This window comes from Idiotropiscis lumnitzeri, chromosome 4, assembly GCF_059441095.1.
Source record: "Idiotropiscis lumnitzeri isolate Australia: NSW breed Sydney's pygmy pipehorse chromosome 4, RoL_Ilum_1.0, whole genome shotgun sequence".
Classification (NCBI taxonomy): domain Eukaryota; kingdom Metazoa; phylum Chordata; class Actinopteri; order Syngnathiformes; family Syngnathidae; genus Idiotropiscis; species Idiotropiscis lumnitzeri.
The window spans coordinates 6,262,931-6,279,485 of NC_142394.1; the positions used below are offsets into that span (position 1 = coordinate 6,262,931).

The 16,555-nt window shown below is 40.4% G+C and overlaps 1 protein-coding gene across 2 annotated transcripts in view; it reads left to right on the forward strand.

The window, feature by feature from the left end:
- The first annotated feature begins 1,070 nt into the window (after positions 1-1,070).
- psd2 (pleckstrin and Sec7 domain containing 2) overlaps positions 1,071-16,555 on the forward strand; it is a 42,198-nt gene continuing 26,713 nt past the window's right edge. Inside the window, exons 1-3 of one of the 2 annotated variants that reach the window (XM_088293193.1) lie at positions 1,071-1,210; positions 7,835-8,397; positions 9,300-10,076. In XM_088293193.1, the coding sequence (XP_088149319.1) occupies positions 1,139-1,210; positions 7,835-8,397; positions 9,300-10,076 (1,412 nt within the window). In that variant the 5' untranslated portion in view covers positions 1,071-1,138. Of the gene's footprint in view, positions 1,211-4,474; positions 4,755-7,834; positions 8,398-9,299; positions 10,077-16,555 lie in introns of those variants that run through there. The other variant, XM_088293195.1, reaches the window with a different exon arrangement.

The following is a 16,555-nucleotide window of genomic DNA, read 5'->3' on the forward strand; positions in this document are numbered from 1 at the left end:
GACAGCACTCTGCAGTCAGGAAAAATGCAAGTGGAAAAGATGCATTTCAGTGTATTCCGTTGCTAATCCAACTTTATGCAGAAGACCACCAGTCCCTGATAAAGAATTTGTTTCATTTTTCTGTTGCAGCTTTGTTTAAATTGCTATTGCAAACCATATCAAAATAAACAATTCCATGGCATACTTTCAAATACTGATTTCTAGGCAATGAGCCGGCACTTAATTGGTCCAAAAATTATTTATTTTGTGAGTCTATCTATGCCTGCGACATAGTGACACACAGAATAATTAAATTCCCTCACGCTGAAAGGCAATTAATTTATATCGGCTATTCACTTTTTGCAACATTTTTTAAAATGAGGATGGATGAAGCTGGATTTAAATGTCTATATTTAAAGTGTACATTAAAGGTGGAGAACACTTCTCTCGAGGAGCAGTTTTATCATTTGCCAGAGATTCAATTCTATAAATATGTGCATGGCCCCAAATCAGGTTTAAATTGCGTGATTTATTTATCCTGCATTTGGCCCAGAATGTATCAAATCAGGCAGTTACATTTGGTTTCGCCTAGCAGACATCAATGTTCTATCTAAACCACGCTTACATGATGAATGTTTACGTCTTGATATGACATCTGTGGTACTTTAGACCTTGGACAGAACTATTCAACTGTCTGTAAATCATCTGCACGCTGTGCCTTTTTTTAAATCACTATTCCAACTTTCCCCTCTTCCAATCAGGACTCATGTGATGTCAATACTCAGTGAAATAAATAGGCCAGTGTGAGTTGACGAGGAGGACATCGTTTCAGTCTTGCATCCTCTTCCAGAACACTACATCTAACACATTTACAGCTTTTTAATGCCTTCCAGCTTCGGTTACAACAGGCGTAACTGGCCCCAGTGACGCTCTGCTCCAGCCCAGGGAGAGTAACGGTGCTCCCGAGCGCATCACAGCCTGCGACGAGACACTCTGTGCGGTATCGTGTGGTGGTGGAGACGGGCAGTCCGTCCTCTAAAACAGAGGCAAGAGAGAGAGAGAGAGAGAGAGAGAGAGAGAGAGAGAGAGAGAGAGAGAGAGAGAGAGAGAGAGAGAGAGAGAGAGAGAGAGAGAGAGAGAGAAACGAACCCGTCTGCTCATGCTATTGCCCGGTGCGGATGTACGGAGACAGACAGCGGAAGAGGAGCATCGCCAAGCTCGTGTTTTACCGGTGAGTGAAGAAATATTCCTCGTGGACGACTGCGGTTATCATTGTATCATGATAGCGTAGCGACTCAATGGAATTGAAACATGCATGGGTTTCCTTTATATGTGTATCATGAAATACGGGCTGCTTTGACGTGCTGTTTTTCTTGCTAATCTGGGATAAAAAAAATACGAGGTCTAGACCTGCAGTGTGTTTAGCTAACGCAACCAAAAGGTCGTGGGATTTTATGACAAGTGTGTTCTTATATGTTTTGCTCCATTTCCGTCTTGATCGATTAACCCGAAGAAACGTTGTTGTTTTTTTAAACGTACAACAAGGTCTATTTTGGAGGAAAAGAAAGACACCGGCCTCAATTGAGCTTGAAACAAGTCTCCCAGCCATCTTGTTGTCATGGTTACTGGCTCGAGGAGGCTGGGAGGACATCTCTCTCTCTCTCTCTCTCTCTCTCTCTCTTTCTCAAACACACACACACACACCCCACACACGCACACCCACACACACTGGGCAAGGAGACAATGAGCCCTGTCTACCTAGTTTGTTTATGTCATTTAAAGTGAACTGGGGGACTCTGGGAAAAAAAACAAGCATGGGACAAGCACGTGTTAACAGTCAGTTGGGTCACACAACTGGACATATAAGACTATATAACTAGTAAATGCACGCACAGACAATTTTTATTTTTTGGGGGGGATAGGGGGATTTTCCTTTTATTGAAACAGGGCTTCTTTGGAAGAGGCACTCAATGGCATTTTAATTATCATCTGCATTGAAAAAAAGATACAATTATCCCAATTATACACATTTTCATGTCGAGTCAGGATCCATTGCAACCCACAGCCCTGAGACAACATTACAGTGCTTCTCCAGAGTATTAATCTCAAAGTCAAGGTGTTAGACATGGAGACGCTCCAGCAGCTGCGTCAAGCTGCATTGTCTCACACGATATTGGTACAAGTGAAGATCCAACACTACCACTGCAGAGCATGTAACAAGGATACACTTTAATGATAGATCATTTGAAGTGATGCCAGTGAACTATGTATATTTATTAGATTTTACATAACAATACTAACATTGAAATGCATGCAATGTTACAAAGACACAAATTGGAATATAATAAGCCAATAATAAGATAAATCCATGCATTATGTATGCTATATGGACAAGAAGGACTGAGACGCATCTTCATTAATTAATCAGTCAGGGGTTGGGCTCGACCCCTTAGTTCCCTGTCAATTGTAATGACACATTTTAGATTAAATATATTCTTCCATCAATGGGAGGTGGGGAAGGCTGTGATTGTGCCCATTTGCACAAAGAAAAATTCATTAAAGAACTGAATTTCCCTCACAGGATGAATAATCCCTATCTATCTATCTATCTATCTATCTATCTATCTATCTATCTATCTATCTATCTATCTATCTATCTATCTATCTATCTATCTATCTATCTATCTATCTATCTATCTATCTAAAAGTAGGCATGGATGAGTTTGGTGAATAAGAATCTGATAACACTGATCAAAATCTCATTCATAAAACTGAAACTGAAAGCAGAAGCTGTTCTCGCAGCTCTCTGCTTTTATATGTACAGTAAGGGTACTGTATCGGTAAACAGCAGCAAATGGGTGATCATGATGTGCTAGAAGTGACATATTGGGGTGATTTGGGGAAACTGTTCCGCTCCACTGGAGGCTCGATTCTTGCTGGATATAGTAGGCAGGCAAAAATGCACCCTAGATTGCTTCCAACTTTGTGTTTTCCTGCTTTCCTGTCTTGGTGTGACAAACAGGAAATTTTTTTCTTCCCCCATCTGTATGCATGACACACAAACACATTTTTAAAAGGTGACACAAAAGCGTTGGACTGTAGCTGCAGTGACAATGCTGTATGCAGGCAGCATTAGGTGAACAGGGTCAGTGGGTCATTTATAACAGTGAGAGTGAGCTTTATTTTTTTTTGGGAGCGTGGAAGAGAGGAGGAGGGGGCTCACAGACTTCACATCTTTTTGTCATTGAATCCGTATTCAGATTCATGCATATTGTATTAGCTCTGTTTAAAATAGTGACTGAAACGTGGTTGTTTTGAAATTATGGTCATGGCTGTGCTTTAAAAAGAAAGATATTAACTATTCATTACGTATTGTTTCCAGACTTTGAAGCAGAAATAAGTCACATAATGCTATACATGAATCTTAGTGACTTGATTTTATTGTATTACAAGTACAGTTATCAAGAAAAGCTGAGGCATGTCTTATTCCCTTCCTGTCCTTTAAAATGATTCCTGGAAAATTGGAGGGATTCTTCCTCTGCATTGTTATGCTTTGCTATTAACGACTGCCCATGATGCATCATTGTCCTCTTGCCTGGGATGACGAGTGACACAATCATCCACCCGTGACACAAGTGTGCACACGCATTGGACTCATGAAGGTCAGTTTAGAGGTCGAAGTGTATAAACAAGTAATCTGAGTACAGGTGGACAATACAGTTGAATTTCCAAGGTCAAATGCACCTTCTGGCATGCCGATCAACCTACAACAGTATCATTTGAAAGAGTCATTCTGACGGAGCAATGTTGAATTATATGATATGAAGTTATTTAAAAATCATACAGTTAAAATATATAAGTATAAACTCAACCATTGTATTATTTGTTCTCTTTAGATAATCGTCCTATATATTTAGCTATGGCTAGAAGATGAAATCAAAAGTTGTATTCATCTGGCTTGATTGTTGTCTTTAAGTGGATTGTGTTAAATGTGATTGCCAACAAGTGAGTCTGTTTAATTCCAGCCTGATTGCATTAGTAGCCTCTTTGGGATCTCTGACAGATCCCAATCATGGTTATCTGAGAGCCTCCCAGTGGAACGTGACTGTGAGTCAGAGCGATCAATAAATCACACCACAATATATGTGCACGATATGCAGAGGTGTGTGTGTGTGTGTGTGTGTGTACTGGACAGTGTGTAAGTGGCACTGACAGATAAAATAGTACAAAAAGAATGGGATAAGTGACAATGTTTTTTTTTATCAGCTGTCAAGCTCACAGTTGTTTGTTGGTTTACTGTAATTGTCTAATTGGTCATGGTGTGTGTGCTCACATGATTGGCAGAGTGCAATCAACGTACTTTGATAAGGTTTAAGAGCTTCGATGTTCTGCTGACAAAAGTGGAATTGCAATAAGAATCCCATAGCTGTTATATAAACACGCACGCACACTCAAACACATTTAGATGCTCCATCCATCCTTCTGATATGTGTGAGAGCACATCTGCTTTCCTCAGTAGTGGAAATCACAATGCAGCGGAGTGCCACTGTTCTCTTTTTCTAAGACCCATTTCACTCAATTAGTTGAAAACGAGAGTCTGACAGTGGATTTAGACAGAGATATTAGGAAACATAATGTGGAACAGATGAAGAGGAAGAGAAAGGAAGAGAAATGGAACACTGGAGACATTCTCGGCGAGAATTCCCACTTTCCGTGTCTGGTTTCATAACCGTTCACTGTTTCCATTTATGGAGCCCTGTCACTGTTTTGCTTGGGTATGTGCTCATATTTGTACTGTGTTGTGCAAATGCATGCTTATGGGGCTGCATAAATGGATGCTAATTGTGCTTGTTTGCATATGCTTGGTAATTACTAAATGCTCGACTGTCTACCACATTGTAGTTTGGGGCTATTTGGACTCAATTACAATTACTAATGAGGGTTAGTGGGCTTGTTAATTGTTTCAAAAATTCAAAATGTACATTTTGAATTGTGTGTGTGTTGTAGCTCATGGAATTAATCAAATAAAATGCAGGACTGTTATGTGCTACCACGGGATTGGTGTCTGCAGATGGAATATATTGACAGCCTTTGGTAAATAGATTCTGCTTCCAATTACTACGGCCCCGTGAAGAAAATGCGTCAGCCAATTGCAGCTCACATATTCAGAAAGAATCTGCTGAGGGATCATTCAGAACGTCCTTTGAGATCATCACACGACAGTGAGAAGGATTAGAGGACAGCAGCAGAGAAACGCAGTGCCTGCCTGTGGAAATAACACAAAGCGCAAAAGAGTTGCTTTTTATACTGCATGTTGATAATCTTTCCGTTTATACATTTTCTATCAAGTTCTTCATTCGAGACCAAAGAATTGTATTGGATTTTATATGTTGCTTCAACAAGAGAAAGTCTAACATGGCAGACATGCATCAGTTTTTGACTTCTGCATAATTTGCGTCATACTTTCATTATTGAAATAAAAAATTCAGTGGACCAGTGGTCTCCTCGTGCTTGGGGGCTAAACCAACGACTCTAATGCTTCCACAGTCTTAATCAAATGTGCCTACATTGAGTCATGGTTTTTATTTAAAAATTTAGAGGCTTACCCTCAGAGAACCACTCGTTTTGTTTTTATTTATTTATTTTTTTGCTGTTTGTTCAAAGGGCATCATAATATCGTTACAGTAACAGTTTGAAGTCATTTACCTTGAAATTATTTTGTTGGGTATATGTTAACAGCCTGCAATAAGTGTTTGCCCTTTTGCTCTTACACAATAATATAAGGCATTTATTTCCATTGAAATCTTAATATTACACACATTGCAACGATGCATTGTCACCTTGTGGCGACACATCTTGACAGCAATCTTTACTCCGTGCACTATTGGGACATATAAAATACATCCTGCTGGCGTTTGAAAATCAGCCGCAATTCTTTTTATTGAGCGCTACCCTGCTGTCCTATTTAAGGTCTGTCTTCCTTTCAGACTGCTGACGTCACTGGCTGTTTTGTCAATCTTTTAAATACATCCTTGGATTGGATCATCATTGTAAGAGGCTCCCATAAAGATTTTTTTCTTTGAAGACCAATTTTGCTAATAAATCACTTCATTTGAGGAGAAATGTATTAATTTTAGGGAGCAATATTTTGCAGGTTAATTGCAGGGTTAAGGGTTTTTTTAAACAACAAAACTTTACAACATTTCACTTAGTAATGAACAACCAGTTGGTGTCCTTTTTTTTTCAATACAATCAGTTTTTACTTGATAACTTGTTTTGTACAATGCAAAAAAAGCATATTTTATTGTCAAGAAAAACATTTCAGTGGCACAAGTTCAACAATTATAAATTTGAACTTAAACTTATGTTTTCTTGTATAAGAAACATAAGGAAGGAATAAAAAAAAAAATACTCTTGAGGCGTCTGAACCTTCCAACAAAATATTCAGTTTTGAGGTTTCAAAAGGTTGTAGCTTGAAAAGGGGTCACGATAAAGGCATACTGTAAATGTTGCTTGCTGCAATTTTGCTATTTTGTCGCTGAGAAGGTTGACAGCCAACCCACAGCCGCTAAATGCAGCTAGAATTTTTGCATGCTACAAAACAGACCAACTTATTCCTACGTCCCATGAGCCTTTGCATAAATTAGGTGCACAACTTCTGGTTTGAACCAAGTACCAGATGTTTTAATTAAAGGTTGACTAACACCAAAATGTCGTGTCTAAAAAAATAAATAAAATAAAACATAACATAAAAATCATACCCGGTGTTCGTCTGATAGTTGGAAGGCGCTAAATCTTCTCTGGTAGTTTGTTCAGTGCGCATTTTGCGCCCTGCTGAATTGAATTGAAAAAAGGGTCCTTTTCTGTGTGCCACAGCTCATAACTTCATAATAACAATATTTGTATCGCTGCACTTTCCGTTGTAAGTCTTGCTGCCTTCTCTTTTGTCATCAGTAGTTGAGCATCCACTAAGATGAACTCCACTAAAATCAGTCGACTAACTTGGCTGTTGAAGGATATTCTGTTTCTTTGCCTTCAAAATAAAAATCCAATCCGTTTTGAATGTTTAATCCTACATTATACACAGCTGAGTCAGTGATGGTGTAATGGTGAATTCGGCTGACTTGTGTGCGGGGAGCGTGTGGGATCGGTTCCCACTCCATTAGTTTATTATTTATTAGAACCTGTTCTGAAATGTGAAAAATTCTAAAAATATTATATTCATCAAATTTGAATGTGTTTAAGGCATGCAGAGTCAGAAGCTGTAATGTCAAACCAGGTTTTATCTTCATTAGATTTTATCTTCATGTTATGTCATCGTTAATTGATCATTAAATCTGCTGAGAATTAATATTTGTGACGTTTGTAATTGTTCTTACTTGTGATTTAACAATTCCATCAATATAGCTGTTGTATCCAAGCAAACTTAAAACTGTAAACAATACGAAATAAACCGTGTTCAAATCTCAATATGCAATTTTCACAAAACACAGCAAAAGCAGGGAAGGGAACAGGGAGTTGCTCTTCAGCTGTAGAAAATCTGCAGGGAAAGGGAAAGAAAGTGAAGGAGCTTGCTGGCTGCTATTGACAGAATCCATTTGGGCTTTATTAAACGAACTGCTGTCTGCTTGCATATGTTTCACACCCTCTTTTCATTGCTCGTTTGGGACCATGTGCAAGCTGGCAAAGTGCTTCAGACATGCAACTCATCTAATCAAAGACATTGCAAAATGTGCACCCTGTGTGGCTTTTAAATGACAGTGAAAATAATCGAATGGCTGTTCTTTACACTAACAATCTCTCTGGTGCAGTTTCGGCCTTTATTTTTAACTGACTTCTCTCACTATGCTTTCAGAGCATCCTGCCCAGTTGCCAATCTGAAGCTCTGGTCGTCCTCCCTGACCAGAGTGGACAACTGCACCCTGACGTGAAGAGCAACATGAGCCAGGAGGGGCAGACTTTGCCGTCGCCCACCCCATCAGAGAACCCAACTGAGCCCTTCCCAAGTACCAGCAATCTGCCTACAGAGGCTCTGAACCAGACAGAGCAGGACAAGCCTGGTACAAAGGTGAAGCAAGACGTAGAGCAGAGAAAAGAAGACGAGATCGGTAAAGGAGGGGAAGACACACCGAGGGAGGCACACTGTAATCCTGAAAGGAGGGCAGAGCAAAAGAATGAAGGAGGAGAGGATGATTTGAAAGAGAGCGCGGAGGTCCATGATCAACCGAAAGACGTGGGGGAGGAGGAAGAAAGGGATGCGGCAAACAGGGATGAAGGCAGAAATGATGAGGTGAGCTCACGAAGGGAGGAGGAAACACATGCTGAGGATGAGACGAAAGAAGACAAGGCAGGAGGAGAGGGCAAAGAGATGCAACCACACGCCGAGGACGACGCAACTCAGCCCCAGCAAGCTGGACGGTTAGTTCCACCGCTCTTCACCTTGTCAAGACAATGACACTATTGATATATCAATGTGAAGATGTTATTGCAAGATGTTTAAGTTGGATGACAAAAACACATCCAACTTCCAGTGCTCGGGTCAGCTGAGGCTTAGTGCAGTGAAATCACCACAACTGAATCTGTTTTTGGCAGCGCATCCACTTGCACAGAGCATCGCATAAGCTGTTTATCAAACCCTTTTATCAGCTTTAATATCCTTGAACAAGCACATACACACTGTATAGAATCATTTTTGTGAGTGGGGAAAAACATTGTTATAACATCAGCGGCCATATACTGTCGGCGTATAATGAGAACAAAGAGCTGTATGAAAACTCCGCTTTTACAAAGAAAACAGTGCTCTTTTTCACCTTCCTCTACAATTAAGTAGAAGGACCCACTCACAGAACTAGTGGAGCTTTTTTTCTTGGGAGGTGAGCCATATCGGGCGTAAGGATATCTCAGGCGGTAAACAGGGTGGGGGCAGTACCCCTGCACCCCACCGACCCCAGCTCCGGCAGTGGATAGGCCGCAAATGCAACTGCACAAAATTGTGTAAATGATAAAGTCAATTAATGTGAGTATTGTTATTAGCGTTTGCCTTCTAACTTTTGGTTTGCAACCCATAAAACTATACTCGCAAAAATCATTTTGTATCTTGTGAGTGGTACATGTGGAATATTTTAAAGAGTAAAATGTTATCTTTTTTACTCTGGAAAAAAAGCAAACCGCATACGGCCTCAAGAGAAATTCGTGGTTCAAAAAATGGTTTCTTCAGTTTTCCTTTTAAGATGAAACATTTGTACGTCTCCTCACGAAGGAATCATCTGATCTGGCTTAAAGTGAAATTGATGTTTTTTCTCTTCTTCATTTTGATGCAGATTAGCAAATGGTATAAATGGCAATCAAGACGATGATGAAGGTGGCGAAGGGGACTCTGAAGGATACGAGGGAGGGCCTCATATACACTTAGACACTTTTAGCTCTGACTTTGAAACCACTGTGGAACAGGCTGACACAGAAGTGGAGGAGGAGGAGGAGGAGGAGGAGGAAGACGTGCCAAAAGAAGGAGGTGGGAGAAGAAACCAGGACAGTTTCAGCTCAGCGTTTGAGCAGATTGTTGAGCAGGTGCAAGAGGGAGAAGCGGACGAACAGGAAACAGGCTTGGAGGAAGAGAAACCGAAAGGTCAGGTGGACAACAGAGATGGTTTCAGCTCCACTTTCGAGAGAATCGTGGAGTCTGCTTTGCTGAGGGGCGGGACCTGTTACAGCAGTTTGGACTCTCTGGATGTGCTGTCGCTCACCGACGAGACTGACAGCTGCGTCAGTTTTGAAGCGCCACTAACACCGCTCATCCAACAGAGGGCTCTCTTTCAGGGTCCTGAGCCTCTTGAGCTGGAGCTGGCAACTGTTCAAGAGCAGGAAGCGGCTGAGGCTGGACCAGATGCCACAGCCGATGAACCCAGGGATGGGGATGGTACCGGGAGAGGAGCTGGGGCTGTGACAGGAGTTGGAGGAAGCCCACTGAGGACCACCATACCAGGAAGCAGGTCAGAGTTTGTTCTGAGTCAGCCTGGACGCTGGGCCATCCCGAATGGATACCATACTGAGTCCCAGGAAGTCATGGAGACGTGTGGAGCCATGCATAACTCTGTCAGGTAAGAAAGAAGTCCGTTTTGTTTTTTATGTCCCATAATGTCAAGCTAATGAGACATGACATCATTTTTTGAATTTCTCAAGCAATCATCAGAGGTTGTAGCTTTGTGCAATTACCCCCACTTGGGCAAAGTAGGACCACACCCCTTTACAAAGTCAAACTTAAACATGAGCTGCTTCTATTTTACATATTTATTCCAATGTAAATAACACATAAGCGCCAGAGAGGTCTTGACGTTTACATTGCTATGACCTTGACTGAGCCAGCAGGTGGCGTACGTGAGGATGCATGGGAGGCGGGGTGTGAGACAGCTTGAGGAACAGGCATCTGTTGGTTGTTAATCCAATTTAAATTTATGAAATGTGAAGTAAAATAGTGAAACAAAAAAGGAGCTGTATTTGTGCAGGGTTGGGCAAAACCTCAGTACATTCATGTCGTAGAAGTGACAGCTACGCAAAAAGGAATATTGCACTAAATAATAAATCAAAGTTCCGGTATACTTGGAGAATGATCCTCTCTCACTTTCTGAAGTTAGTAGAATAAATGCTACCACAATCTGAATATATTACCTTATATATAATATTTAATATAGAGAAAAATACCTAAATGTTACAATTCTTCTTTTGTTTTAATTTATCATTGGTGAGCTATTTTTAGAACAGACACACGTGGTAGTAATGTTGTCCTTTGGGCTAATTAGCACTAGTGGGCTCATCAGTCATCATTTCGTCAATATTTCAGGCCGGCCCATTCCGTCTGTCGTTGGTGACAGCCAGCTGGCGTTGAGAACGTACTTTCTACATCACACGCAGGCGCACAACAAGCAAACACTCAGCCAAAAAAATAAATAAAATCGTGTTGTATGTACCTTTTAAGTCCCACAGCCCGCTGTGACATTGTTCCATAATTTGTATTTCCCCAATCACCACGCTGTGTGTATGAGTCTTTTGTGTTTTTTTTTTTTTTTTAAACTATTGTTGGAAGAGTGGTACTACGCATCAGTAGTATCACGTCCGACTTTTTTTATATTCAGGATCAACTTATAGAGGAATAACTGCACACAACCTGACTCGTCTGACGGTCTGGAAGAAATAAATAGTTAATTAATACAAAGCAACAAAGAATCAAAGGAACATTGTTATGTAACAAACATACATGCAACACAGTAGCAACACATTTGAGAACTTTAACACTTTATATGGCTGCCTGTCTGCTTGTGCTGGACGTAGGCCGTCCTAAAATAATGGGGGAATAATGATGACGGACTTGAAAATGAACTTAGCAAAAAGTCATCCGTGTTTTCTTTTGTCTTTCTCTTCCTACTCCATATGAAAAAAAATGTTAATCGGAGGCAATTAAGCTCGTTTACTGAACGCTGCAAGCAGCCAATCATATTGGGAGCTCGAAAAAAAATAAAAGAATAAAGATAGAATAAAGAAAGAATGAATCACTTTGGTTTTCTGACGGCAAGAGTTTGGCTCTGGATTCTCATGACTGCCTGTGGGATTTTGTTCGGCCAAATCTAAACAACTCAGAGGGTGACCAGTGTCCAGAATGTTACTGAGAACTGCTTGATCTTATTTGGTTCCACTGTACGTTTTCCCCAAAATTTAATCACGCTTGTTTCCAGAAATGTTTCGTTGAGCAGATTCTTAACACACCTCTTTAGCACAGTCTTGTAGTAACACATATCCCCAATAACAAAAATAAACCTTCCATCATAACCATGACTAGTATGGATTTTAGATTCCGTAACCTTCAAAAGTCCCACAATTGGGGAATTTGCAAATGTGGAAATGTGCAATTTTTAATTTAAGTTTGATGAGTTTTTAATGCTTCTGTTCTGACTCCATTACCCACTGGCAAATCTAAGGGCATGATGTTAATGACTTCACATCTGCTGAGCAGTCATGTTGTCTGACTTGATTCACTGGTTGTATCAAATCTTTTGACCCATCTAATGCAAAGGCCCCAAGGACCGACCAGTGGGGAACAACAACATCTCACGCACTTATTTTTAATTACCTTAATAGCACTAACCATGGCTAAAGAACAAAAATGAATGCGACTGAGGAGGATGGTGGAAACAGGAACCATATGAGGAGAACCATGTAACCTGAACTATCGTAGCACGGCTGTTTGGGTTGCCTGCACACATTCATCCCCCACACCACCCCCACTAGCGTTTCTACAGTTACAAATCGACTGGAATGCCAAATAAATGCACAGACCTCTGACATGATCTCCTCTGCTAACTGCTGGGATTTGTTTTCAGACTCTGCTGGTGCTTCCACAGCTCAGTTAGCTTTGATAAGATGATGTGGGTCCAATCCCCTCACATCTACAGATGTTGTGCTTTAGGCACAGGCTTGCTTCCTGGACACCAGTGCCAAAGTGAAAGAGCTATTGTTTATGCAATGACATCATCGTCTTCAGCTTTCCTCTACCCAGCAGGCTCTTAGTGTGTGTGGGTGTGTGTCTGCCTTGCCACACATTTGACCAATTAATTCTAGAGTGGATCCATCTGGTGGGGTAGTTTTCGTTCAAAGATGGTATCTATTTCATCATCTCAGCCAGTCAGTGATGTCTATTCAACAAAGGTTTTGGGATCTCAAAGAGGGATGTTTCAACTAATATAATGCAAGTCAGTAAAATCTTCAGTTATGGATGGTGGACAATTTGATCCTTTTTGACATATTTCTTGAAGTAATTCATTTCTGGAATTTAAGACCCTAATGAAAATGTTGGCATTGTTTTTCTTGGTGACTCACAGCATCTGCAAAGCAGATGTGAGTAAAAGCAAATATTTCCCCTGCAATGTAACTGCTGTTGTCCTCTTCTGTTGCGACCTCGTCCTCCCCATTGAGTAGTCTGGCACCAACTCAGGGTCATCAAGATAAGTAGTCTTCACTGAGGTGTAGTCCATCTATAGAACAGTTCAGCAGAATGGTCTCAGTGATGCAGATTTTTAATTTAATTTTATTTTAAGGCATGCCATAAATCTTGCATTTCATGCGAGTGGTTCATTGACTTAATTGTTTGTGTAACCCTGGTTAACATAGCCTCATAAAATAAGAGCCTGTTATTAAAACAGTCATTAACAAAATATTCATTGTAGATGCGGGAAAAATGATCAACATGACATAGAAATATATTAAATGGTTAAAAACTGGTAAATTCATTGTTTAATTAGTGTTTTTGTAATTCTTCAAAATGATTCAGCGCTTTTATTTTGAAAGGCACGTAGCGACATAATGCCGTTAGTCACGTGACTAGAAATGCGCACTTTATTTTATTCTTCTCATACCTGATAAAGAAGCTGAAGGAGAACTACGGTTAAACGAAAGAGAGACCGAGCTATTCAATGTTATTTTTGTATGTTGAAGGAGTCGTTTTTGAGTTTTCCAACCTGTCCTTCAATTGGTGATGCACTAATTACTGAACGGGTCTTGGTGAGTTCAGACTTTTATTGTATTTTATTTCATGCAATGAACATTTTACAGTTGTATTGGTCAAATGGAAAAAAAGAAAAGAAACCTTTCAATGTAAATGTATATTGTTTTATTTTAAGTAATGGCTGTAAAAGGTGAATTGATGCTTAATTGAATGCTAGTTGTAGTTTCCCTGCAATGTTTTCCATTCTTCACCGGCCACCTCCATTATTTAAACTGCGTCATTGTGTGAGCATCGATTTCATTCGACGAAAAAACGAGTTTAATTTGCATTTGATGCCACCTGATGTAATATTTAGGTTATGTGTAAGTATTATTTTGTTGTTATGATAGGCCATTAAAGTTTGGTTCAGAAACTTCTGAGCTAAATGACGGAGCTGAACTCTTGAACGAGACACAAGATGGCGAGCCACCCACGAGCCCTTGAGCTGTTTCTCACGCAGGAGCGGAGAGCAGTTACTGGACCCACGAGCCCTTGAGCTGTTTCTCACGCAGGAGCGGAGAGCAGTTACTGGACGTTGTGTTGATTCATCAACCTGGTAGGATTAATCCGTTTTCTACTCTGCTACACTGCAGTGGATTCCCGGAACACAGGATTGACTATTCAGGACAACTAGAGGAACACAAATATTCAAACAAGACACTTGGACATTGGGATCGATTCAGTCTTTTGCTGAATTGTTTTTGAGTTTTGTACATTGTGTCACATTTATTTTTGTAAACCATGCATGATAATGCTGTAACGGTATTATTGAAATGTTGACTGTGTGAACCACATCCAGTGAAATGGTTGAAAATTGAAGTTAGACTTAACTGATCAAACAAAATACTTACTTCTTACTGAACTTTATTCAACAAAGTGAGGTAAGGTAATTGAGTATAGATTAGGTAAGATTTGAACATAAAATTAGACTTTATTAAACAACAACCCGGGTTGAAATTATATTTTCCAAACTAAATAATAGTTGAACAGAAAAGGATATTGATAAAGAAAAATTCACTTGAAAGAAAGGGGAAAACATTTTTCCTTTGGGTCAACTGTGTGTAAATTGTATGTCAATTGTGTGTAATTGTATGTCATTTCCATGTCTACAACTGTTATTTACTAAATTACGCCGGCAGTTTAAACTTATTCTACTGTCTGTGGTCCTTTATTTGGTTGTTAATATTATCTATATCTATATCTTAATAGTCGAACCTAGTACTGGTCTATAATTAACTGTAATCACTCTAGAGGTGTATCAGAAGTGGCGAGCCAGCCAGGAGAAATAAATAAACCAGATAATTGTCCTTGACCCAGACATTAAAATAGGCGAAACAGGTAAAAAAAAAAATGGACATTGTCGATAAAGAAAATATTGAAGCTCATAACTCCGTTATAATTAGTGGGATAACTGATACAGACGTTGATGAGGAGCTAACTGCATTTCTGAACAGGTACGGGAAAATTGTTAGAACTCTAAGAATAGATGAACCCCAGTCTCCCTACCACAAAAATGCTATTGTGGAATATGAGAGTGGTGCTGCTTTGACAGCGCTTGAACCCCTATTGCCCTACACACTTGAGTGTTCGAACGAAGTCACCTACCAAATCAGAGCTCTGTCACCTGAGTATGTATCAGCTGTTACCAACAGCGCCACCCACAGTTTTTTCGGTGAACTGCAGAAAATTGCCAAGATAAGCGGAAAATCTTTCGAAGCTGTTTTGCATGAGCACCTTTCCAAGTGTGCTCAGTCAGTTGCAAGCAACCCAGGAACACCTGAAAGGTTGAGTTCAATCTCAGAAAGACAAAATGAACCAACAACCACCGTGGATAGACCAACACAAGTTAATGAGCAACCACAAGGTGAAACAGTAGAACCGACTAAACCTGACATGAACATCAATCTTCTTGAACCAGCCACTCATCCACAAAGTGATCTTCCATCTGATATACCAGCAAGCTTTTTAACTCATCCAGAAGTGCAAAAAGTTGTTGTGGAGCACATAGTCCGAAGTGAAGCTCCTGTCTCACAGACGACTGCCTCTTTTCGCCTCAGACAGTTTTCAGGTAAAATACCTTGTCCTAGTTCTGAGGTTGATTTTGATACATGGCGCCACAGTGTTGAGCTCATCCTTCAAGATCCTTGTCTATCTGATTTGCATCGTTCACGCAAAATCTTAGACAGTCTTGTTCCCCCTGCTGCAAATGTGGTGAAACCTCTTGGGCCTAATGCCTTACCATCAGCTTATCTTGAACTGCTGAACTCAGCTTTTGGTACCGTAGAAGATGGCGATGAGCTTTTTGCCAAATTCCTTAACACACTTCAGGACCCAGGTGAAAAGCCTTCACATTATCTCCATCGGTTACAAACAGCTCTCTCCAAAGCTTTGAACAGAGGTGGCATAGTTGCCAGTGAAGCTGACCGTCACCTTCTGCGTCAATTCTGCCGCGGATGTTGGGATAATGCCCTATTAGCAGATCTTCAGCTTGAAAAAATGAAAGATAAACCACCTACATTCACTAATCTACTACTACAGTTGAGAGTAGGAGAAGATAAACATAATGCAAAGAAAAATCGGATGAAGGACCATTTTGCTGCTTCCAGACCAAAAGTAGTATCACAGGTCATTGCAGCCAATGCTAATATTCCCGATTCAACAATGCAAAATGACCTCACTGAAATGCAAACACAAATAACTGCGATGCAAAGTCAACTGACAAGACTAAACCCGAAGAAAAAGCACCCAAAGAAAGTCCCCGAACCCGACATGGTCACGGAATTAAGAGCACAAATCACTGAACTCCAGAGCCAATTAACTAGGCTGGAGCCCCAAAGCCAGAAGAAAAACCATAACCCATCGACAGATAAAACCAAGACAAAAGCAGAATCTGTAGTACCTCAACGAATTCCCACTGCAAATAAAAGGCCGAAGCCTTGGTACTGTTTCCAGTGCGGCGAAGATGGTCACATCATTTCCTCATGTACCAACGATCCAAATCCATCCTTAGTTGCCTATAAAAGAAAACAACTAAGAGAGAAACAA